The 26,627-nt window shown below is 42.5% G+C and overlaps 1 protein-coding gene across 8 annotated transcripts in view; it reads left to right on the top strand.

Moving 5' to 3' along the window:
• LOC137374884 (cilia- and flagella-associated protein 337-like) overlaps positions 1–26,627 on the top strand; it is a 95,737-nt gene that overhangs the window by 62,811 nt on the left and 6,299 nt on the right. For 7 of the 8 annotated variants that reach the window (XM_068041457.1, XM_068041454.1, XM_068041460.1 and 4 more), the window contains 3 exons: positions 161–270; positions 5,700–5,846; positions 9,242–9,383. In XM_068041457.1, coding sequence (XP_067897558.1) covers positions 161–270; positions 5,700–5,846; positions 9,242–9,383 — 399 coding nt within the window. Of the gene's footprint in view, positions 1–160; positions 271–5,699; positions 5,847–9,241; positions 9,384–26,627 lie in introns of those variants that run through there. The other variant, XM_068041461.1, reaches the window with a different exon arrangement.

Here is a 26,627-nt window from a genome sequence, read left to right as displayed (position 1 = left end):
TGTAGGAGATATGAATATTCACTAAAAGTCAAGGTAGAAGTTCTTAAATAGATACCTGCTTTAAAATGAGTTACAGAAATGTTGGAAAAATGTGTAGTTTCTAAATATAAGCCTTAACATTTTTGTATCTCTTAAGTATCTTCGAAATTTTTTCTTTTAGGGTGAACATATGGAAAAGTACAGTTTTAGGTAAAACATTTAGAGAAAACAGAATCCAAAAAAGACCAAGACCCCAGCTGTCTACTTGCGGCAAAATACAAAACCCTATTGGTAAGAATAATCTTTCTACATATAAACTTATACTTGGATAATATTGCATTACATAGGAGCTGATCTATTAGGATTTCTTATAAAGTTAAAAAAAATTAGTGAGGAACTCACAACCAAAACAATACTGTTCAGCAAACAAACCTAATTTTCTGTAAAGTAGATTTATAGTCAGGCCTTATGAGAAAATACAAGTGACCAACTTAAGAGTTGTGTTTTTAAAAATACAATTAGCTATTGCAAATGAATATGGAGATTTTGCAGTTTATTAAACCTAATTTATAATGTGACTCTCAGAATATTCTGGCTAATGATAACGTTTATAATTGTTTGAAAACAGTTGACCTGGATACAGCCTGTGAAGTTAGAAGTTGCAGCTACAATCACATTTAAATATATTTTGATCTGTTCCTTGGTTGAACAGGTATAAAAGAGTTTAAATGAAGCTTTAAATTAATTATTTCAAAATTGAACCACTGACTAGTTCAGTTTTCACTGGCTCATTTAAGAATTTTAATGGATATTTAAGATTACAATGGGCTGAATTTTACCAGCCCCTCGACACCATGGGTCGTGGTGGGGGTGCCTGTAAAATTCAGCAGGGAGCGGCCTGCCTTGATGCCCGACATCGATAAGAAGCCGCCGCATATTACCGGCGGCGGGGGGACCTTGGTGCCGCCACCCCCCCACCCCGCCGCTTGGCGGTGGGGCCTTCATCCAAATATTCAAATTAACATAAATTAGATTTATATGAACCTACCTGCTGGTTGTCCCATGCTGATGTCGGAGTTCCGAAGCAATAACCTGGTGGGCAGAGGGAAGGAATAAAATTTTCAGGGCCCGAGGGGTGGAGGAATGGGGAAAACAATTTTTATTGGCTGTGGGGATGGTGGGAAGGGGTTGAGTGTTCAAGGGAACAAATTTAGGGGGGGAAATGTTCAGAATATCAAAAAATTTTATTATGGGGGGAGAGGGCAATTTGTATAAAATATACCCATTGGAGGGTGGGAGACGGGATTTAGAGTGGAAATAAAATGCTATTGTTATTTCCCAGAGACCGGGACCTTGAAATATTGAAATGTTACTGAAGGGCTTGAAGCTCTTTAAAAATGGTACCAGTGCCTGCGCCTGCGCAGTGATGCTGGACGCCGTTGCCGGTACACGGCGGCTGACCCTCTACGTCATCAGTGGCGGCTGCTCCACCCCCTCTATTTAAACAAGCCCCTCATGCGTAATATCGTGGGGGCCTGGCGGTAGCATCTCTGTGGCGGAAGGCCGCCGAGTTCAGAGCGTGCTGCCGCAGATCGTGGCGAGCTAATAAAATCCAGCCCAATGTCTTTTATAGAATATTAGGTTTTTACAGATACAAAGTCTACCATTGTGTAACTTTGCACAATATTAACCTCACGAATTTGCAGACTAAGCTGAATAAAATGTCATAAACGCCATTTTGATGCCATCATTAAAAGTTATTGCTACAGATCTCCAAATTCATAGCTCATATTTGCACATAACAAAGTATATACTACTAACTGCTGTAAAATTGGATTTGACTTTTTCAGGGAAATTAAAAGAATTCATAGGCCAGAAGTGCTTCCTCTCATTTTCTCAATTGTATTCAACAATTGAAAATTCAAGTATTTATCAAAAGATTTACTTTTAAACCAATACATAAATGAAGGTTAAACTTAATTCCAGTAGCAATAATGCTATTTATCAATACTTAAACCGAGTATTGGGCGGAATCTTTGCTCTCCCTCATGGCGGGTTTGGAGGTGGGGAGAGCATAAAATTGGGTGGGATGGTGGTGGTGGGGGGGGGGGGGGGGGTTCCCACCACCATCCCACCTCCGCCAAAATTTAGTCCGGGGCGGGAAGGCCTGTCGCCCCGCCAACAATCCAGGCCCTTAACTGGGCAATTAATACCCAATTAAGGGCCGCTCCCTGCCAAAGCCGCAAATAGCCATGCAGCAGGCAGCCCTGTCGCTGCACAGGAAACAAGGAAACATGGCATGAAAAACGGTGCGGGCTGCTTCCTGGCTCTAGGTGGTGGGGTGGGGGGGGGGTCCCTCGTTAAAAGGCATTTAGTGTATGAATGAGAGACCTGGTATCGGGAAGGTGGGTGCGGGGGAGGGGGAACTGCTGTGGGCCATCACCTTACCCTTGCTGCCGAACCCCCTCCAGCCCTGACCTACCTGAGGCCTAGTTACAGTGACACTCCTGGGCCTCCGGCAGATGCACTTGCAGCAGCAGTCACCAGCTCCATGGTGGGGCTACAGCTGCCGGCCTCTGATTGGCCGGTAGCTCTGCAAGAGCAGGACTTGCGGTGCTGGGGTCCTTGATCCTGTGGGAGGCCCGCCCCTGTCCAGTTAAGTGCCTAATTGGCACTACATTCGGCGGCCTTCTATAGAAGAGGCAACGCAGGGATCTCGGCGTCAATTTCTCCGGACGTCAAGACCCCCACCACAGGGATAAAATTTCCCCCATTGTGTTTTAAATCCCTTCACTGACTAGAGCACCACATTATACTGCTGCGAAGGAGACAAGAAAATACTCATCAATGAAGCATTGCAACCTGGAAAATTGATTTATACAATTTTAGCTGTTGCATGGAAAAAATGCCCAACACTGCCAATAAAACATGTTTTTATACAAGTGAATGAATTACTCTTTGTACAATAGTACAGTTCTCTATTTTATGCAATTCAATTGAATTTTAGTTTGATGCAGAGTAGCCGCAGATCCTTCTTAAAATAGGATCTAACCTATCACTAATTCTAATTATGATTTTGGGTTGTTCAATGAACTTACTAACTTTGATTTCCCATTTGTGTCTCAAATATTCTTACTGTTTTCTTAATTCTGCAGTAGCAGAATGATAGTGTATAAAGAAATATCTGCTTAAAATTATAGAGTCATACAGCATAGAAACAGGCCCTTCGGCCCACCATGTCCATGCCGACCATAATGCCTATCTATACTAATCCCACCTGCCTGCATTAATTCCATATCCTTCTATGCCTTGCTCATTCAAGTACCTGTCCAGATGCCTCTTAAATGTTGCTACTGTTCCTGCCTGCACCACCTCCTCAGGCAGCTCATTCCAGATACCCACTATTCTTTGTGTGAAAAATTTACCCCTTTGATCCACTTTAAACCTCCTCCCTCTCATCTTAAATCTATGCCCTCTAGTTTTAGTCACCCCTACCATGGGAAACAGACTCTGGCTATCTACCCTATCTATGCTTCTCATAATTTTATATACCTCTATCATGTCCCCTCTCAGCCTCCTTTGCTCCAAGGAAAAGAGACCCAGCGATCCAATCTCTCTTTATAACTCAAGCCCTCCAAACCAGGCAACATCCTTGTGAATCTTTTCTGCACCCTCTCTATCTTAATCACATCTTTCCTGTTGTGCGGCGACCAGAACTGCACACAGTACTCCAAGTGCAGCCTAACTAACATTATAACAGTAGAGAGTAGAGTAGAGTTATGTACAACTCTTGTACTCAGTGCCTCGGCCGATGAAGGCAAGCATGCCATATGCCTTCTTCACCCTGTTTACCTGTGTTGCCACTTTCAGGGAACTATGTACTTGAACCCCAAGGTCTGTCTGCTCAACAACACTCCCCAGGGCCCTGCCATTCACTGTATATGTCCTGCCCTGGTTTAACTTCCCAAAATGCATCACTTGGCACTTGTCTGCATTAAATTCCATTTGCCACTCCCTTGCCCACTTTCCCAGTTGATCTATATCCTGTTGTAACCTTAGACAACCTTCTTCACTGTCCACTATACCACCAATTTTGGTGTCATCTACAAACTTACTAATCATGCCCCCTACATTCACATCCAAGTCATTAATATATATGACAAACAACAGACACCACTGGTCACCGGCCTCCAATCTGAAAACCAACCCTCCACTACCACCCTCTGTCTCCTATCACCAAGCCAATTTTGCATCCAATTGGCTAGCTCACCCTGGATCCACCGCCCTGCCCTCATCAATCCTCTTGGTCACCTCCTCGAAAAACTCAATCAAATTCGTGAGACATGATTTCCTACGCACAAAGCCATGCTGACTATCCGTAATCAGACCTTGCCTTTCCAAATGCATATAAATCCTGTCTCTCAGAATCCCTTCCAATAACCTTCCACCACTGATGTAAGGCTCACCGGCCTGTAGTTTCCTGACTTATCCCTGCTGCCCTTCTTAAATAAAGGCACAACATTAGCTATCCTCCAGTCTTCTGGTATCTCACCCGTGGCTAATGATGACACAAAAATCTCTGCCAGGGCCCCAGCAATCTCCTCCCTTGCTTCCCATAGCATCCTAGGATACACCTGGTCAGGCCCTGGGGGTTTATTCATCTTACTGCGCTTCAAAACCTCCAACACCTCCCCCTTTGTAATGTTGATATACTCCAGGATATCGGTGTTCCCTCCCTTGAACTCACTAGCTTCCATGACCTTCTCCACGGTAAATACAGACGAGAAGTATTCATTTAAGACCTCGCCCATTTCCCGTGGCTCCACACATAGATTACCACACTGATCCTTAAGGGGACGTACTCTCTCCCTAGCTACCCTTTTATCTTAATATACTTATAGAATCTTTTAGGATTCTCCTTTACCTTATCTGCCAGGGAAATCTCATGGCCCCTTTTCGCCCTCCTAATTTCCTTCTTAAGTGTACTCCTATACTCCTATGTCCTTATACTCCTCAAGGGACTCACTGGATCCCAGCTACCTATACCTGACATATGCCTCCTCCTTTGTTCTGACCAGACCCTCAATATTCCTCGTCAACCAAGGTTTGTTAAACGTGCCAGCCTTGCCCTTCCATCTAACAGGAACATGCCGGCCCTGAACTCTGCCTATCTCACTTTTAAAAGCCTCCCACTTGCCAGACGTCCCTTTACCAGTAAACAGCCTCTCCCATTCAACTTTTGAGAGTTCCTGTCTGATGCCATCGAAATTAGCCTTCCCCCAATTTAGGACTTCAACCTGAGGACCAGTCCTATCCTTTTCCATAACTATCTTGAAGCTAATAGAGTTATGGTCACTGGTCCCAAACTGCTCTCCCACTGTCACATCAACCACCTTCCCATCCTCATTTCCTGAGAGGAGGTTGAGTGTAGCCCCTTCTCTAGTAGGACCATCCACATGCGGCTTCAGAAAACTATCCTGGACACACTTAACAAATTCTTCCCCACCTGATCCTTTAGCACTAAGGCAGTCCCGGTCAATATTAGGGAAGTTAAAATCACCTACTATTACAACCCTATAATTCCTACACCTATCTGTGATTTCCCTACATATATTTTCTAAATTCATGTAAAAGCACAAAACTGAAAAATATCTACTTGCTTATAACATGTTTATTTGAAGAGATATTTGTTTTGTTTTATTTGTGGATTGACTTGACAGGAACATTTAGCTCCCTACATATGGAAGACTTGGAGAAAATCACTGATGTGTCAAAACCAGACTTTCTGCAGAACCCCCATAAATACTTTGATGTAAAGATTGAAGAGGCTGATAATGCAAAGCTGATATTCCCTCCATTGTCTGAAAGTGAGTAATTAATTCCTTTATAGCATTTATAACTGAGTTTCAAAGATGCGGCTGAAATATACATTTCAAGTCCAAAAGTTCACCAGTAAGTTCTTAAATGGCATAATTCACACTCGGAAATTTGAGAAATAAGGAATTGAGAAAATGTACTGTTAATGAAAAAGTAATGGGTTCAGCTGCAGCCTTTAGTTTGATAAAACTAGTGTTGATGCAAATTTAACTGCATTTTTATTTAAATATTTATTCATATTCTATATAATTTTATGTCTTGCATTCTAGTCTACATCACACCTTAAATGTGTACAACAAGCTATAAATCATTTCCAGTGTTTTAAATATGTATATAGTGTTACGACCAGGTGAGAAAGGTGTCTAGAGGTCCCTTTTAGCCTTCATCTGGTCTTATTGTAACAGGGTTTTGTTTAAACACATTGTGTTTTGAGCTCCCCCTTGGTGAATCCTTGTTCACCGCTTTCCAATTATAAGGCAAAGAAATGAGCACAAACAGGCTTTCTTAGGTTTAAAGAAGAAAAGTGAAATTTATTAAACCTTAAACTGTAATTCAGTTAACGCCTACAGATACACACTCTGCCCCATGCGAGCATGCATACGCGATATGCACATGCAAATAGAGACAGAAAAGAGCAGAAGGAAAATAGTGGAGACGTTTGAGGCAATCTCTGCAGTGGGGTTTTTGTTACTGTGCTTTGAGCTCGCTGTGGTCCTTATGTGTGGGTAGATCTTGCTTTTTCTTGGGGTCCAGTATTCTTCTTAAACCTTGGTCACTGTCGGAGACTTTTTTCTCTTGATGTTTATATGTCTTCAATGGATTCCAAAGCTGATGAGAGCAGACAGGAGAGAGATGTTCTTAGTCCAGGAGCAAAAATGCTTGCTGTCTTCAAACACTGTTTCTCCAGTTTAAAACTCGCCTAATTGGGCAGCAGGTGGTCATGTGACTGACTGGTTTGACCAGGTCTCTCCTGTTTATTGGGAGCATCTTAGCAGTCAACCTGGAATGCTAGCTTCTCCACCTTCAACGTCTGGTAATCAAAAGTCCATTGTGGATTAAATTGGAGCAGGGAGAGGCCCCCTCCTTTCCAAGTACTGTCTGTTACTATGCAAATATCCCTCCAGTCAAGAGTCTGGTGTTTTTAAAAGCAAGTTCTTTCTTTACTCTAGTAACAGTTTAAAAATCAATGTTCATGTGGTGAAATTAATGTGCCTCATTCTTGGCAGGTGGGGGCCTGCATGACAGTAGTGTTGGTTTGATTAGCTTAAATGATCACTATTTGTCAATGTTAACCATGTTGATTTGATCAAATATCATACCTTTATTAAACAAGTAGGAAAAGCTGGCAGTCCCAATTAAGAACCAGCAACAGATACAAAACCAATCACTCACTTTTTCAACTTGTAGAAAACTAATCACTCACCTTTTCACGGTTATCAATCAGGAACTAGTAATCACCACAAAGCCAATCAAATCACTCAAAAACAATTAGTTGTTTTATTAATCATATTACTTTCCTATTGTATTATATATCTCTGTTACATTTCTAACTTAATAAATGTATTAAAAATTGCATACTTCTTTCAACAAAGATCACCAAACTTACCCTTGCATGTTGGACCTGTCAATACCAGCCAAGTAATTGAATAGACTGTCAGTCCGCTTTCCCTAAAAAGTTGCCAGTACCTTGTTTCCCTGAGGGCTGGAAAGTCTCACCTCCCAAGTGCTACTTGGCCTGTCAGCTCTTCCCCTGACCAAAGTGCTGCCAGGTTGCAGCCCCTTGAGAGCACTTGGGCCAGCTCAAGGACTCCCGTTCCCCCTAACTATTGCCACAAGAATGGCTGTCCCATTTCTAAATTTCCTTCCAGTGGGCCTGTAGGAGGGCAAAGGGTAATACAAAATGATCAATTTAAAAAGAAGTCCTAAATGTTTAAAAGTTGACTTGGAACTGACATGCTAAGACATATGGGGCTGGATCGGCGAGCTCAAAAAATGACCCACCCACGTGGGCCACACGCTGAAGAGCGGCTACGATCTTAAATGCAGCAGCTAATTTAAATAGTTGGGTTGGCCGCCTCCCCCCACCCCCCAATATCTTGTGCAGGGGGCAGGCTGTCAGTCCCTGGCAATGGTATCAGCTGCCTGTGCACAGGCACTGACACCATTTTTAAAGGGCAGCCAGCCCTGCTGCCCAATTTAAATTTTTAAAGTCGTACCCCCCAAAATTAAATGAATAAATTTCATATGCTCCTTTCCCACCCCCCGTTAACAATTACCTCCTCCCCCTGCCCCACCAGTGTGGCTCCTCATTTCCCCAGATGGGGATCTGAAGGCGCTTGAGTGCCGGCAGCCATGCCGAAGATTGCGGCAGCTCCTCAAGATTGCAGGTAAGTCTATTTAAATTTATTAATTTTATTCATTTGAATATTTTAATTGAGGTCCCGTTGTCCAGCGGTGGGGATGCTGCCACAGAACCTCGCGGTCACTGGGAGGATCGGGCCAGGCCCTCCCGGTGTCGAGGTCCATGGGGGGCCTCATCCGGAGCCATCTTCAAACCTCCCCCACCACGGAACCCAATACCTGGAGGAGAACAAAATCCAGTCCAGGTTTGAAGCACAACAGGAAAGGTCATAGTTCTGCAGCAGATCAGGAGGCCCACAAAACACAGCTTTCTGTTGCTCGAGTGAAGAAATAATGCCTTAAGTCTACTTCTCTAACACGTACTGGAGTACCAAATGCAAATAGTTACATTTTAGGACAAAACCAGATAACAGTTTCAGACACCATACTGAAATGATAATGTTTAGAATTGTTTTGTTGAGTGCAAGAAATAACTAAAAGTTCTCATTGCAAATGTCCGGTGCTGCTGTCACTTTTTCAGTTTTCTATGTGCTCTGTAATCTCCACCCCACATAATTTTACGCTCCATTGACTCCAAAGCAGCATCAAATCAGGCAGGGTGTAAAACGGGCAAATGTCCCAAATCCAACCCATTCCGGCTGTGTAGCTTAGGTTAAAACTGGGACCCTAGTGTCACCATCAAGCACTTCAAACAAATCATTTATATTTATCTAAACACATGATGACTGTTCATTGTTCATCATAGTTATTATTAAAAATGTAGGAGAAGGGAACATTAATGGGCAATTATATTCTACTAAAATGTCACACAACTTTAGAAAGGTTCGAAAGACATAGGCTGCCAATTTCTCATATCTTTCAGTATTGTTAAAATGTTTTATGCTTTATAAGTGATCAAGGTAGCAGACCTTTTGTGTAGATATAATATGAATAGAGATTGAGAATTAAGTCGCAATCCTTATTTATGTGAGCATAAAGGAACTTATCAAAGCAATAAACATTCTGTATTTCCAATACATTACAGCACTAAAAGTAGCTTTTGATGAGAAAAGCCTGTTTCCTAAAGAAATACTGGATCGTGAACACAAAACAAAGCTTTTGCATGAACAGAATTTAAATGGAAGAAAAACTGCAGAAAACAAGAAAGCCTTAAGATTGAAGTCCAGGTAGGTAATCTTTGTACTATAATACACTTAAGGTTCATTAAGACTTCATAGGTAAAGTTGAAAATTAATTTGTCAATGTATACACACTTTGATTTGTACTGAGACATCTGAGTTGTCCATCAATTACAAAACCAAAGAATTCTGAAGATGTTATGAAAGATAAAGAAATATTTGTGAGTAGTTTATAAAGTCATTTGAGCACTCTGTCCTTTGTGCACCTGCATTGAAGTCATGGTTGTTTTATGTATAATATATACACAGCATTTATATTTTACCAACAGCTTTGACACCTAATTTGTGACTTAACAAAGCCTTCTTCAAGAAAATGAGCCTCGCAACCGACCATCATTCTGTGCATATATTAATTATTATAATAATAATGTGATACTAATCAGTCTTCCATAGCTTTACACATGGAGCAGGAGGGGATAACATTAATTTTGGCCGATGGTGTAAAATGGATAATATAGAATAAGCAACCCATCATACACCAAGCCTGGCTTTCCTTTCCATTGAAGTCAGTGGAAGGGAGATTTATGCAGGGCATAAAATAGGCGGGCAAATTGATATCACTTATGTTGATGCTATCGCCCAAATTAAAATAACCCCCCAGATAGTCGAGACATAGTACAGTGTTAAGGTCAAACAAGGTTAAAGTTTAGAGATAACTCTACTTTTAAAAATTCTTTGGATATGGGCTTTGCTGACAAGACTGGCATTTATTGCCTGTCCCTCGCTAACCCTTTAGAAGGTGGTGGTGGGCCAGCTTCTGGAACCACTGCAAACCATGTGGTCATTGTGCTCTCTCAGTGTTGTTAGGTCCAGAATTCTAGGATTTTGAACCAGTGAAAATAAAGGAACGGCAATATATGCCAACAGATGTAGGGAAAGGGGAGGCCACAATTGTGGGGGGGTAAAGGAAGAAGAGACAAGGGGAGGATAAGGTTGAAGGAAAGAAAATTGGGAGAAGGGAAGAGCAAAAGAGGAGGGGAACTGCGGAAGGGAATGGGGGACAGAAATGGGAAGGAGTTGGAGTAGAGTTAGAACATAGAACAGTACAGCACAGTACAGGCCCTTCGGCTCACGATGTTGTGCCGACCCTTTAACCTACTCTAAGATCAAACTACCTACATACCCTTCATTCTACTATCATCCATGTACCTATCCAAGAGTCGCTTAAATGTCCCTAATGTATCTGCTTCTACTACCGCCGCTGGCAGTGCATTCCACGCACCCACCGCTCTCTGTGTAAAGAACCTACCTCTGACATCTCCCCTAAACCTTCCTCCAATCACCTTAAAATTATGCCCCCTGGTGATAGCCCTTTCCGCCCTGGGAAAAAGTCTCTGGCTATCCACTCTATCTATGCCTCTCATCATCTTGTACATCTCTATCAAGTCACCTCTCATCCTTCTTCGCTCCAATGAGAAAAGCCCTAGCTCCCTCAACCTTTCTTCATAAGACATGCCCTCCAGTCCAGGCAGCATCCTAGTAAATCTCCTCTGCACCCTCTCTAAAGCTTCCACATCCTTCCTATAATGAGGCGACCAGAACTGAACACAATATTCTAAGTGTGGTCGAACCAGGGCTTTATAGAGCTGCAGCATAGCCTCGCGGCTCTTAAACTCAATCCCCCTGTTAATGAAAGCCAACACCCCATATGCCTTCTTAGCAACCCTATCAACTTGGGTGGCAACTTTGAGGGATCTATGGACGTGGACCCCAAGATCCCTCTGTTACTCCACACTGCCAAGAATCCTGTCTTTAAGCCTGTATCTGCATTCAAATTCGACCTTCCAAAATGAATCACTTCACACTTTTCCAGGTTGAACTCCATCTGTCACTTCTCAGCCCAGCTCTGCATCCTGTCAATGTCCCGTTGCAACCTACAACAGCCCTCCACACTATCCACAACTCCAGCAACCTTTGTGTCATCGGCAAACTTACTAACCCAGTCTTCCACTTCCTCATCCAAGTCATTTATAAAAATCACAAAGAGCAGAGGTCCCAGAACAGATCCCTGCGGAACACCACTGGTCACCGAGCTCCAGGCTGAATATTTTCCATCTACTGCCACCCTCTGTCTTCTATGGGCCAGCCAATTCTGTATCCAGACAGCCAAATTTCCCTGTATCCCATGCCTCCTTACTTTCTGAATGAGCCTACCATGGGGAACCTTATCAAACGCCTTGCTAAAATCCATATACACCACATCCACTGCTCTTCCTTCATCAATGTGTTTTGTCACATCCTCAAGAATTCAATAAGGCTTGTGAGGCATGACCTGCCCCTCACAAAGCCATGCTGACTGTCTCTAATCAAACTATGCTTTTCCAAATAATCATACATCCTGTCTCTCAGAATCCTCTCCAATAATTTGCCCACCACCAACGTAAGACTGACTGGTCTGTAATTCCCAGGGTTATCCCTATTCCCTTTCTTGAACAAGGGAATAACATTTGCCACCCTCCAATCATCTGGTACTACTCCAGTGGACAGTGAGGACGCAAAGATTATCGCCAAAGGCACGGCAATCTCTTCCCTCGCTTCCCGTTATAACCTTGGATATATCCCGTCTGGCCCCGGGGACTTATCTGTCCTCATGTCTTTCAAAATTTCCAGCACATCCTCCTTCTTAACATCAACCTGCTCGAGCATATCAGCCTGTTTCACACTGTCCTCACAAACGTCCAGGTCCCTCTCACTAGTGAATACTGAAGCAAAGTATTCATTTAGGACCTCCCCTACCTCCTCCGACTCCAGGCACAAGTTCCCTCCACTATCCCTGATCGGCCCTACCCTCACTCTGGCCATCTTCTTGTTCCTCACATAAGTGTAGAACACCTTGGGATTTTCCTTAATCCTACCCGCCAAGAATTTTTCATGTCCCCTTCTAGCTCTCCTAAGTCCATTCTTCAGTTCCTTCCTGGCTACCTTGTAACCCTCTAGAGGCCTGTCTGATCCTTGCTTCCTCAAACTTAAGTAAGCTTCCTTCTTCCTCTTGACTAGCTGTTCCACATCTCTTGTCATCCAAGGTTCCTTCACCCTACCATCCCTTCCTTGCCTCATCGGGACAAACCTATCCAGCAGTCGCAGCAAGTGCTCCCGAAACAACCTCCACATTTCTGTCGTGCATTTCCCTGAGAACATCTGTTCCCAATTTAAGCTCCCCAGTTCCTGCCTAATAGCATTGTAATTCCTCCTCCCCCAATTAAATATTTTCCTATCCCGTCTGCTCCTATCCTTCTCCATGACGATAGTAAAGGTCAGGGAATTGTGATCACTATCACCGAAATGCTCTCCCACCGAGAGATCTGCCACCTGGCCTGGTTCGTTGTCAAGCATCAACTCCAACATAGTCTCCCCTCTAGTCGGCCTATCTACATGTTGAGTCAGGAAACCTTCCTGGACACACCTGACAAAAACTGCTCCATCCAAACTATTTGCACTAAGGAGGTTCCAATCAATATTAGGGAAGTTGAAGTTACCCATGACAACAACCCTGTTACTTCTGCACCTTTCCAAAATCTGCCTCCCAATCTGTTCCTCCGTGTCTCTGTTGCTATTGTGGGGGGTCTATAGAAAACTCCCAATAAAGTGACTGCTCCTTTCCTGTTTCTGACTTCCACCCATACTGACTCAGTAGACAAACCCTCCTCGACGACCTCCCTTTCTGCAGCTGTGGTACTATCCCTGATTAGCAATGCCACTCCCCAACCTCTTTTAGGGAAAACAGGCTCAGGAAAACTTACCTGAATGGCTGGGGGTGGAGGTGGTGGTCTGGTGATTAAGAGACAGCAGGCTGGTAATGTGGCTGGAGATGAGGGGTTGAAAAATATCATCGGGGGTCAGGGTGTGTACAAGTCCCTGTAAAACATCATAGTGGATTGCAGAGGCTGGTGATACATTTTGAGGAAGCGGCAGCAAAGAAATCTAAGCAGTCAGCCTAAAAAGCCTTAAAGGCCTCTGCTCCCACCTCCCCTTTGATTTAGCATTAAAAAAAGTCAAAGGCCTGTGCTCCTGGATTTGTGGAGTGTTCATATAGGGAAGGGGAGGCTGGCCAGAAAGGCAGGATATTATGCCTAGAGGGAAGAAAATAGAGCTATTAATATGAAGATGAGATCAAAGCTGCAGGTGAAAGCGAAAGTTCTGCATAGACAACTCTGCAGAGACACCCAGTGGCCAGAATCTGCAATTATAAGCAGGCTGTTATAAGCGCCCAAAGTTCTGATGGCTTGGTGGGGCACCGATACCGGCAGATCTATCTGGGGTAGGGGGACTTTATGAAGGAAGAGGAACCGCTCATTTTATACCCCATTTAAGTTCTTCCATTATTATTGTAATGACTATGTAGCATCTTGTGTCAAGGCCCATCTCTTCGACCTTTACACAAAATGTAACAAGGTCATTATAATAATGGAAGAAGCTGCAAAAATTGCTCTACCAAGCAAGACAACCAGTCAAAAAACCGAGGACAAAGAAATTGATGCTATTGATATAAAGGTACTCAGTCTCAGAAAATTGAATATGCTGAAGCGGTTAAAATAGCTAGGAAAAAGCGATGCCAAAGGAACAGGATGAGAAGAGAGTAGCAACTGAAAACAGTATTAGAAGCAGAAAGAGGACCAAAAGAAATCTTTGAAAGAAACAGAGCAAAAACAAGAAATCAATAATTAAAAAAAGCAGATGGCAACCTTACATCAAATAGGGGAGAAGTGTTGAAGGTATGTTTAGACTTCTACCAGGACTTACAGTTCCAAAGCAGAAGGATCTGAAGGTTAAGAAACAACAGTGTCATCCGACGCAAACAAAATATCAAGTGTTACCAAGGCAGAAGTCGAAAATGCATTGAAACAGATAAAAAGAAATAGGGCCCAAAGGAGGATGAACTAACAAGTGATATACTCAAAGAGGAAGGTAATGAGACAGTCCAACAGCTCACTAAATTATATAACCAAATAGTCAAGGAACAAAAATTCTTCTTCATAAAAAGGGAGACAGAGCAGACATTATGGGCTGAATTTTATGAAGCACATCAAAGAGCTGACACAATCTCAAGCGGGTGGCTCATTTAAATAGCCGGGGTGGGCCGCTCTCCCGATCATGTGGAGGGGACTGGCTGTCCGTTCCCAGCAGTCCGTCAGCTGCCTGTGCGCGGGCGCTGACGACATTTTTAAAGGGCTGACAGCCCTACCGGCTTATTTAAATATTTAAAGAGAAATTGAATGAAATTCAATAAATACATTTCTTTTGCCCCTCTCCCATCCCCCCAATAATAATTAAATTAATTATATGCCTGCCCCCCCCCCCCCCGCAGAACACTTAGCTTTACCATCTGACCTTCCCCTCCCCCCCCACCAAACTGCACATACTTTCAACTACAACTCTTCCCACCATCCCCTACACCCATGATGTTAATTTGACCCAGTTCCCCCCCTTCCCCATGCTGATAAACTTAGCTCCTCCCCACCAGTGTTGCGCCTTGTTTCCCCGGGCGGGGATCCAAAGGTGCGGGAGTGCCGGCCGTCGAGCCAAAGAGTGCAGCGGGCCATCATGATTAATGGTAAGTACATGCAAATCTATTAATTTACTTTATTTGCATACGGTGATTGTGCTCCCAACGCTGAGCGGCGGTGGGGGCGGGGGGGGGGGTGCTGCAACAGTGCCCTGCCGTGAGGATCGGGCCGGGCCTTGCTGGCATCAAAGTCTGTGGCGGGCCTCATCCGGGGCCATCTTCAGGCACCCCCCCACCATGGATCCCAATGTCAAGGGCTCCTTAAAATCTAGCTCCTTACCGACCCATCAGTCTATTGTCTCATTTGTAAAATTTCTAACTAGAATTATTCAAAATAGGATAAAGACGACATTAGCCAAACACCAACCAAGCAAACAGGTGGGGTTTAGGGAAGGATACTGTATAACAGACCATCGACATACAATGAACCAACTCATGGAGAAGGCAAACGACTGTCAGTTGAACCTGTGTGTTACGACCAGGTGAGAAAGGGGTCTAGGGGTTCCCTCTCAGCCTTTGCCTGGTTTAACTGTAACAGAGTTCAATTTTAAAAACACTGCATTTTTAGCTCCCCCTCAGTGAATCCTTGTTCACTGCTCTCCAATTGTAAGGCAAAGAAATCAACCAGACAAGTTTTCTTAGATTTAAACAAGAAAGGTGGACGTTTATTAACCTTAAACTCTAATTCAGTTAATGTCTGCGAATACGTGACGTGACCACGCTAGCATGCATATGCAATAAACACACAGGCAGATAGAGACAGAAAAGTAGAAAGAATACAGGGGAAAAATTTGAGGCAATAACTTGTATTTATTTACTGTCCTTTGAGTTCAATGTAGAGTCTTTGATTGCCGGTAAGTCTTGCCGTTTCGTCGGGGCCCAGTGCACGCTTTAAAACTTGTTTGATGTAGGGAGTCTTTCTCCCTTGAGGTTTAAGTGACTTCATTGGATCCAGAGATTCATGAGAGAGAGAGTGAGCTAGCCAGGAGAAGTTTAGTTGCAATCTGACCTAAACTGTGCTGTGAGCAGTTCAAACAAAACCTGGGCCAGCAGGTTAGTCATGTGACTAGCTGTTTTAACAAACTCCTGCGTTTGTGGATTCTGCACCTAACGGGCATCCTGGAATGCTGGCTTTCTTACACATTCATTGTCTGGTGATCAAAATCCATTTGGGTTCATTGGATCAGGGGGGACTTTCTATTGTCTCCAGGTACTATCTCTTAGTGTGCAAATGTTTTCCAGCCACTGCTGATCTCTATAAACAAATCATTTCTTCATTCCAGCAACACTTTAAAATTAATGTTCATATGATGAAATTAATATGCCTCATTCTTGGCAGGTGGGGTCTTCATGACATGCATTGGATTTATTGACTACGAGAAGGCATTCGATTCAGTGAACACTAAGATTTATTTATAGCTTTAAGGAAAACAGGAATAAATGAGCGATATGTAAAGATCCTAGAGGACCTTAACACAGATGCAACGGTCAGAATATGCATCGACAACGACATAACACAGTTGATAAATATTGAAAGAGGAGTGAGACAAAAATATTCACCACATTTATGTCATGGAAGACGTATTCAAGAAGATACCCTTAGAGTAGAGAGGATTAAATATTGATGGAGAAAAAGTCACAGACTTATGTTTTGCAGATGATGTCACACTAATTACTACATCTGTAAAAGACTTGGAAGTGCAACTAAGTAACTTCACAGAATTGTTATAGCGCAGAAGGAGGCCATTCGGCCTGTCATCTCTGTGCTGGCTCTCCAAAGGAGCAATTTACCTAGTCCCACTCCCCCCTCCTTCTCCTCGTAGCCCTGCACGTTCATCCTTTTCAGATAACCAATTCCCTCTTGAATGTCTTGATTGAACTTGCCTCCACCATACTCTCTGGTAGTGTATTCTAGATCCTTACCACCCTCCACATAAAAAGTTTTTCCTCATGTCGCCATTGCTTCTTTTGCCAATTGCCTTAAACCTGTGCCCTCTTGCTCTTGATCCTACCACCATGGGAACGTTTTTCCCTATCTACTCTTACCAGACCCCCTCATGATTTTTGATAGTTCTATCAAATCTCCTCTCAACCTCTCTTCTCCAAATAAAGAGAGTAAAAATATTGGACTGAAATGCACAAAGGAAAAACAAAGGATATGATAAATTTTAAGATGGAATATATCATACAAATTGAAGACTAAGAAATTGAAAAAGTTATTGAATACAAATATCGACCAAACATTAAGGATAGAGGATTGTACAAATGAAGAGATACTGAATAGGATTAGGGCAGGATGAAGTTGTTTTGGGAGATACAATGATATTCTGTGTGATAAGAAAATACCACCAGCATTAAGGAGGAGGGTGTATGATCAGTGTGTGCTACCAACCATGACATATGGGGTGGAATCATGGACAACTACAAAATATATAGAACAAAAAATGTGAATAGCTCAGAGAACAATGGAAAGGCGAACATTACACATCTCCATTCGTGATTAAAATCAGATACAATGAAATATGCCGGAAAATCAGAGTTAAGGACATCATTCAGAAGATAAAAGAAGCCAATTGGAGATGGTGTTATGACCGAGGTGGGAGGAGTGCACTGTCTTTTCTAGTTCTACTTTTCCACAGGACACAACATATATTTAAATGTTTACCCAGTTACCAATGCGGTCAATCTGACGCTTCTTCGGACCCGAAACGTTAACTCTGCTTCTCTTTCCACAGATGCTGCCAGACCTGCTGAGTGAATCCAGCATTTCTTGTTTTTGAATCATATACTATACTCTTTATCCCAGAATAAAATACATCAACCAGGTTTTTTTTAAAAAAAACAACATTATCAGTTTATTGTAAAACAAAGACTTAACCAGTAACGAAGCAAAGCATTTTTACCTGAGCCACTCAAACATACACGCACACCGATTAACCGAAGAATAAAGAGATTTTCTCTTTGGAGCTCTGTTACAAAAAAAAGACAAAAAAAAAGAATACTTTGGCCAAATACTTGCTAATTTTTGAAGAAAAAAAGTGAAGATGTGGTATGATGTCAGTTGTCCCTTTATTTTGGTGTCCCAAATACGTGTAGACAGCTGTCACTGGGATCTTTCCAGAACAGTTCTTTTCAGGTGATGTTGAAGATCAGTTTGGCAGGCTTTCAGGAGAAATGCAGCATCAATTTCTCTATTTCTTACACTCATTTCTCAAAGAGATGGAAAAGCTGGCCGGCTTTTCAAAGTGATGGAAAAGGCTGAGCTGGGATTTTGTCCTTGGCATATTCATTTTTAAATTCCTTTCAAAACACTGTTCACATTCTAACTGACTGTCCAAAGTAAAACCAAAACAATATCTTAAGAGTCAAGCCTCCTGACCCCTAAAAATTTTGATCTGTCACTTCTCTAACATCTTTCCCAGGTCAAAAGGTCTCCACTGGGTACATATCTGAAGACAGGTGACTTCCAGTAAATGTTGTTTTCAAACAACCTCTCAGTGACCCTTGTAAAAAAAATTCATGAAATCCTTTTCAAACAGTTTTAAAACACAAGTCCTCAAAATGTTACAAAAAATGGAAACACTTTCATAACACATCCATCCTTGGAGGAATGAAATGCCTTTTTTAAATGTGTTTCGTTACAAAGAGTAGAAAAAAAAGATGAAAAATATTAAAACACTTTACACGTTCATTCTCATTAACTCTTTACTCGTAGCTAATACAGTCCTGCTTTGTACCATTTTTGCACTCAGATAACTCAAAGCAAAGTTAAATCAAAGCATCCACAATCACATTATTTTTTCCCGCAATATGGATAATCTTCAAGTGATAAGGTTGCAATAGTAAACTCCATCAGAATAGTCTGGCATTCTGGTTTTTGGATTTTTCCACAAAGGCTAGGGGGTTATGATCAGTATATACCAGTGTCTTTCTGTAGTCATGGCAGACAGAGACCTCAAAATGCTTAAGAGCAAGGAGTAAGCCTAGGGTATCTTTTTCCACTATTTAATATCTTTTTTGGTGTCGATTTGGCTTTTTGGAAAAGTATCTCACTGGCCTTTCTCTGCCTGGTTCATTGTCTTATAACAGGACTGCACTGGCTCCCAGGTCACTAGCATCAATTACTACCTTGAGGGGCTCAGTGAAATTTGGAGCTGGTCCAGTTCATTTTCTGGTCAATAGAGACCCCCGGGCTGTTGATAGTGGGGGTTTCAGATATGGCAACGCCACTGAATGTCAAGGGGAGATGGATAGATTCTCTCTTGTTTGAGATGGTCATTGCCTGGCACTTGTGTGGCGTGAATGTTACTTGACACATCAGTCCAAGCCTGGATGTTGTCCAGGTCTTGCTGCATATGGACACTGGCTGCTTCTATATCTGAGGAGTCATGAGTGGTGCTGAACACAGTGCAATCATCAATGAACATCCCCACTTCTGACTTTGTGATGGAGGGAAGGTCATTGATGAAGCAGCTGAAGATGGTTGGGCCTACGATACTACCCTGAGGAACTCCTGCAGTGATGTCCTGGAGCTGAGATGGTTGACCTCCAACAACCACAGCCCTCTTCCTTTGTGCTAGGTATGACTCCAAAAAGCGGAGAGTTTTCCCTCTGATTCCCATTCTAGTTTTGCAAGGGCTCCTTGATGCTATATTTGGTCAAATGCTGCCTTGAAGTCAAGGGCAGTCCACTCTCACCTCACCTCTTGAGTTCAGCTCTTTTGTCCGTATTTGGACCAAGGCTGTAATGAGGTTAGGAGCTGAGTGGCCCTGGTGGAACCCAAACTGAGCGTCACTGAGCAGGTTATTGCTGAGTAAGTGCCGCTTGATAGCACTTTCGACGATCCCTTCCATCACTTTGCTGATGATCGGGAGTAGGCAAATAGGGCGGTAATTGGCCGCATCGGATTTGCCTGCATTTTTTGGACAGGATGTACCTGGGCAACTTTCCACATTGCCAGGTGGATGCCAGTGTTGTAACTATACTGGAACAGCTTGGCTAGGTACACGGCTAGTTCTGAAACACAGGTCTTCAGTACTATTGCCGGAATGTTGTCACGGCCCATAGCCTTTGCAGTATCCAGTACCTTCAGCCGTTTCTTGATATCACGTGGAGTGAATCAGAACTGTTCTGTCTCTTTAACGTCGCTTGGTTTTCCGGTGACTACTGGAGAAGCTACTACCTTCGCTCCTGCCAAATCATCTTCAAGAGTAGGTCAACTTCATCTACAGGCAAACTATGGACAACTCCTACAGCTACCGTTCCAGACATTTGATCACTGCAGCTGTAAGGCGAAGTACAAAAAGCACTGAGTGCGGGGGACGTGACAAGAAACCTGAGGGTTATAGGGAATTCTTGTCAAAAGGATACAAAGGTACAGGTACATACTCCCTACTGATGCCATTCATTAAAATCTTGGTATTCAGTGCGCTCTCTGGTGGAAAAGTTCTGCCTTTCCCCAGCAAAAGAGTTTGGGTGGCTCCTGTATCCCTAAATATAGCTATAGGTTTACCTGCCTCACTTGAGGGATAAGGAGTTACTTTTCCTTTTGACAAGAATTCCCTATAACTCTCAGGTATCTTGTTCACGTCCCCCGCACTCAGTGGTTTTTGTACTTGGCCTTACAGCTGCAGTCAGAGCTATAGCCTGATCTGTCATGCTCTTGGTCAGGGCCCCTTTCTCTGCATTGGCTTTGTGTACCCCAATAAGTCCTATGGGTTTATCCCGCAGCTTCCAGCATTCTGCACGAAGGTCTCCCATCTTGTGGCAATTAGGCTTGCGGACATCACTTCCACCCTCAGCACCTTCCTTTCTGGCCTGAGGAGGAGATCCTGGGGCATTCCCAGCTGTCCCTTCCTGTCCCCGGCTACTTGCCTTCCTTTCCTCCTCCCACCTTCTGTCCTTCTCGCGTTTGTGGGGGTGACGGACAAAGGGGTTGGGCTTAAAAACAAGCTCATCAGTGATTTCTGCTGCCTGTCTGGCTGTTTAAACCTTCTGGTTCTCTCATGGGTTCTAACGGAGGCAGTGAATTTTTAAATTCTTCCAGGAGAATTAGTTCGCGAACGTTCTCATATGTGCCCGCATCCAATAATCAAAATTAATTTGCTTTACTGTCTTAAATTCTATATATGTCTGCCTAGGCTGTCTCCGAAGGTTCCGAAATCTCTGCCTGTACACTTCAGGGACTAACTCATAAGCAGCGAGAATAGCCTTTTTTGCCATCTCATAACCTGCAGAAGCCTCCTCAGAAAGCATGGCATAAACTTCATGAGCTCTGCCCATCAACCTGCTTTGCATAAACAGTGTCCAGCTTTCCTTCAGCCACTTCATCTGTTTGGCTATCTTTTCAAAAGAAATGAAAAATGCCTCTACGACCCGTTGGTCACATTTCAGGAGGGCTTGCACAAATTTAAACAGCTCTCCCACTGGGTCCTGGGCTGGAGTCAGATCTTTCCTTGGAATTTTCCTTGGAGCCAAGGCCACTCTTTTGACTTAGTTTCAGCTTTTTAATTCAAAATCCCTTTCTTTTCTTTCACTTTGAAATGCTCCTTCTTTTGCCCTTTCCTGTCTCTCAAGTTCAAGTTTTTTCATGGTCAGTTCTCTTTCCTGTTCAAGCTTAAGTTTTTCCAATTCTTTTTCTTGCTCAAGCTCAAGTTCTTTCATTCCTTTTCTTTTTCTTTGTCAAGCTCAAGCTGCCTCAACTGTAACTAAATTTTAGCTAATTCAACTACATTATCATCTGGTTTGCTTTCTTATTCTTCTAATTGCAAATGCTGTGCTATCACTCCAGTTATGTCTGCTTTCTTAGCTCCTGGTTTTAACTCAACACTAACAGTTCTGTTAAATCCTTTCGTTAACCTTGGTTAAGTTTCTCAAATCATTCAGGGATAAATCATCCTTCCCCAGAAAGGTTGTAGCAACTAATGGAGACATCTTAGTAGTGTAGACTTTACTCTGTTGTACAAGAAACATATATTTTTTTGTTTTTACTTTTCCTCTTTTCAATTATTATTACCCCACTTATGATAGCACGTCGTCAGTGTTCAGTCATCCCTTACAGAGTCCCCAATTATATGTTATGATCGAGATGGGAGGAATGCACAGTCTTTTCTAGTTTCACTTCTCCACAGGTCACAACATATATTTAAATGTTTATCCAGTTACCGATGCGGTCATTCATATACTCTACTCTTTATCCCAGAATATAATACACCAACCAGGTTTCTTTAATAAGCAAAAAAAAATCAGTTTATTATAAAACAAAGACTTAACCAGTAACAAAGCAAAGCATTAGCACACAGATTGAAATATGAAAGTTCCCTTTTTACCTTAATCCCTCACACACACACATGCCAGTTTACTAAAAAAATAAAGGGATTTTCTCTTTAGAGCTCTGTTACAAAAAAGACAAAAAAAGAATACTTTGGCCAAATACTTGCTAATTTTTGAAGAAAAAAAAGATGTGGAAAGATGTCAGGTGTCCCTTTAGTTTGGCATCCCAAATACTCGTAGATGGCTGTCACTGGAATCTTTCTCGAACAGTTCTTTTCAGGTAATGTTGAAGATCTGTTTGGCAGGCTTTCCAGGAGAAATGTGGCAACAGGGATTTCTGGCAGGCCTTTCAGGAGAAATGCAGCATCAATTTCTCTATTTCTTACATTCACTTCGAAGAGCTTTTCAAAGAGATGGAAAAGGCTGAGCTGGGGTTTTGTCCTTGGCATGTTGATTTTTAAACTCCTTTCAGAATACTGTCCACACTCCAACTGACTGTCCAAAGTAAAACAAAAACAATATCTTAAGAGTCAAGCCTCCTGACCCCAAAAAATCTTGATCTGTCACTTCTCTGTAAACATCTTTCCCAGGTCAAAAAGTCCCCACTGGGCACTTATCTGAAGACAGGTGACTTCCAGTAAATGTTGTTTTCAAACAACCTCTCAGTGATCCTTGTAAAAAAAAAAATCCATGAAATCCTTTTCAAACAGTTTTAAAACACAAGTCCTCAAAATGTAACAAAAATATAAACACTTTCATAACAATGGGCGAGGCATATTGCTTGAATAAATGATAACAGGTGGACAAAACGGCAAATGGAGTGGCAGCTAACGACAGGAAAAGGTAGAGGGAGACCGAGACAAAGATGAAGAGATGACATAATATCATACCTAGGAACCACATGGGCGAGAATAGCAAGGGATGGAGATAAATGGAAAAGGCATGAGGAGGGCTACATCCTACAATGGTTGAACACAGCCATGATGATAATTATTACGTTCTTCCCTGACATTTACCAGAGATGAGGGAGGATAGATGCACCCACCGTGGTTTAGGTAAAGATGGAATAATTGGTCCTCATTTCATCAACTCTACCCTAAGAGCCACAAATGTACCTTGTCCCTGTCACTATAAAACCGAGATAACTCAGAATGACAACTTTAAAGGCTCTGAGATGCAGAAGGATCTGGCTGTCCTAGTGCATGAATCGCAAAAGGTTAGTATGCAGGTACAGCATGTATTTAGGAAAGTTAATAGAATGTTATCATTTATCGCGAGGGGAATTGAATACAAAAGTAGGGAGGTTATGTTTCAACTATACAGGGCATTGGTGAGACCACATCTGGAGTAATGTATACAGTACCGGTCTCCTCCTTTAAGCAAGGATGTAAATGCGCTGGAGGCAGTACAGAGAAGGTTTACTAGACTAATACCTGGAATGGGCGAGCTGTATTACGAGGAAAGATTGGACAGGCTAGACATGTATATGCTGGAATTTAGAAGAGTAAGAGGCAACTTGATTGAAACATATAAGATCCTGAGGAGTCTGGACACGATGGATGTGGAAAGGATGTTTCCCCTTGTGGGGAACTAGAGGTCACTGTTTAAAAATAAAGGGTCACCCATTTAAGACAGAGATGAGGAGCAATTTTTCTCTGAGGGCCATGCGTTTTTGGAATTCTCTTCCTCAAAAGGCAGTGCAAGCACAGTCTTTGAATATTTTTAAGACAGAGGTAGATAGATTCTTGATAAGGGGGTGGAAGGTTATCGGGGATAGGTGGAACTGTGGAGTAATCAGTTCAGCCATGAACTTTTTGAATGGCGGAGCAGGCTTGAAGGGCCAAGTGGCCTACTCCTGCTCCTAATCCGTATGTATATATGATGCTAGAATCCAAAAATTGAGTAGTTGTGTTTTATTGTACTGTCAGATACAGACTCATCATGTTAAATTGGATTTTTGTCAAAATGTTCTTAGTTTTAATTGTGGAATTTCCTAGCTTCATATGGAGACTTCCTTTGAGGCAATTTTTTTGTGAAAGAAATGTCTTTGAAACATAATGTTAGGCTCCAGTATTGATTTTCCTTTGTCCGTTCCCTTCTTTGTGATGTGTATGTTGGAGGAGAAAGAACAGCAGAGAATTCAGGAGGGCAAGTTTATTTAGCAGCACTGCAGGAAATGCAGACTCCCTGCAGATACTCAGCCATTGGGGTGCATAGACTCAGACAATCTTATTTGAATATCTCCCTGAAGCTTTGTGTGAGGTGGCTGTGGTTCAACCCCAGAAACCCTGAAAAGCTCTGCACCACCTTACAAGTAGATCTGAAATCTGAAAGAAACAGGGTAGTGTTTACTGTGGCTGACAAAATCACTATTGCACTTAATTTCTTATGCATTGGCTAAGTCTAAGAACAGCTTCAACCTGGGTCAGTCAGTTTGTTTTCCATTCCATAATTAGTGACCTGTTTGTCAAGTCAGCCTAGTTCATTATTGTTTGACCCAGGACCAAGGCAATTGAACTAGCAGGTCATTCATTTTCATTGGATCACTGGGTTTCCACAAATGTTTGAAACTTGATTGTTGCCATGCAAACCAATGCTGTCAATCCACAACGTTATGCCAACTGAAAGGAATTTCATTCACTAATGTTCAGTCACTGTACGACTGTAGGCACAGGTTTCTATGCGTCAGTGTGAGTATACAGGGAACTTCCATGATTAATTTATACTTCAGCAGTCCATTGTACCAGCACTCTTTAGAATGAAGGCCAAGGCACTGGCTGGCTCCTTGAAGACAAGGGGTATCCAATAACACTGTCATTTCTAACACCACTGAGTAGGACTACAATGAAGCAGAAGAACTCTATCATGGAGCTCATACACACTCTTCAGCTAAAATTGAACAGGCCATTGGCATGCTGAAACGAAGACTCGAGTATCTAGGTAAGTCCAGGATCTCCCGCCATTGTGCTCCCACTGTTGTGCATACGAACATACAAATTAGGAGCAGGAGTAGGTCACTCGGCCCCTTGAGCCTGCTCCGCCATTCAAGAAGATCATGGTTGATCTGTTTATAACCTCAACTCCACATTCCTGCCTACCTTCAATAACCTTTCATCCCCTTGCTTATCAAGAATCAATCTACCTCTGCCTTAAAAATATTCCACCGCCTTTTGAGAAAGAGAATTCCAAAGACTCACGACCCTCTGAGAGAAAATAATTCTCCTCATCTCTGTCTTAAATGGGCAACCCCTTATTTTTAAACAGTGACCACTAGTTCTAGCTTCTCCCACAAGAGGAAACATCCTTTCCACATCCACCCTGTCAAGACTCCTCAGGATCTTATATGTTTCGATCCAGTCGCCTCTTACTCTTTTAAACTCCAGCAGATAGAAGCCTCGCCTGTCCAACCTTTCCTGATAAGACAACCTGCCCATTCCAGGTATTAGTCTAGTAAACCTTCTCTGAACTGCTTCCAAGGCATTTACATCCTTCCTTAAATAAGGAGACCAATGCAGTATACAGTACTCCAGATGTGGTTTCACCAATGCCCGGTATAACTGAAACATAACCTCTCTACTTTTGTATTCAATTCCCCCGCAATAAACAATAACATTTTATTAGCTTTCCTAATTACATGCTGTACCTGCATACTAACCCTTTGCAATTCATGCACTAGGACACCCAGATCCCTCTGCATCTCAGAGCTCTGCAATCTCTCACCATTTAGATAATATGCTTTTTTTATTCCCCCTGCCAAAATGGACAATTTCACACTTTCCCATATTATACTCCATTTGCCAGATCTTTGCCCACTCATTTAACCTATCTATATCTCTTTGTAGCTTCCTTATGTCCTCTTCGCAACTTACTTTCCTACCTATCTTTGTGTCATCAGCAAATTTAGCAACCATACCTTCCTCTAAGTCATTTGTATAAATTGTAAAAAGATGAGGCCCCAGCACTGATCCCTGTGGCACACCACTCGTTACATCTTGCCAACCAGAAAATATCCCATTTATGCCTAGCCTTTGTTTCCTGTTAGCTAGCCAATCTTCTATCCCTAACAAAATGTTACCCCCTACATTATGAGCTTTTATTTTCCACAGTAACCTTTGATGTGGCACCTTATCAAATGCCTTCTGGAAATCTAAGTACAGTACAGTTCCCCTTTATCCACAGCATATGTTACTTCTTCAAAGAACTCCGATAAATTGGTTAAACATGATTTCCCTTTCACAAAACCATGTTGACTCTGCCTGATTACCTTGAAGTTTTCGAAGTGCCCTGCTAATAATAGCTTCTAACATATGACAGATGTTAAGCTAACTGGCCTGTAGTTTCCTGCTTTCTGTCTCCTTCCCTTTTTGAATAAAGGAGTTACATTCACTATTTTCCAATCGAATGAAACTGTCCCCAGATCTAGGAATTTCGGAAAATGAAAACCAATGCATCAACTA

This window comes from Heterodontus francisci, chromosome 11 (assembly GCF_036365525.1).
Source record: "Heterodontus francisci isolate sHetFra1 chromosome 11, sHetFra1.hap1, whole genome shotgun sequence".
Classification (NCBI taxonomy): Eukaryota; Metazoa; Chordata; class Chondrichthyes; order Heterodontiformes; family Heterodontidae; genus Heterodontus; species Heterodontus francisci.
The sequence above is the reverse complement of the archived record's forward strand: the minus strand, read 5'-3'. Positions and strand labels throughout refer to the sequence as shown.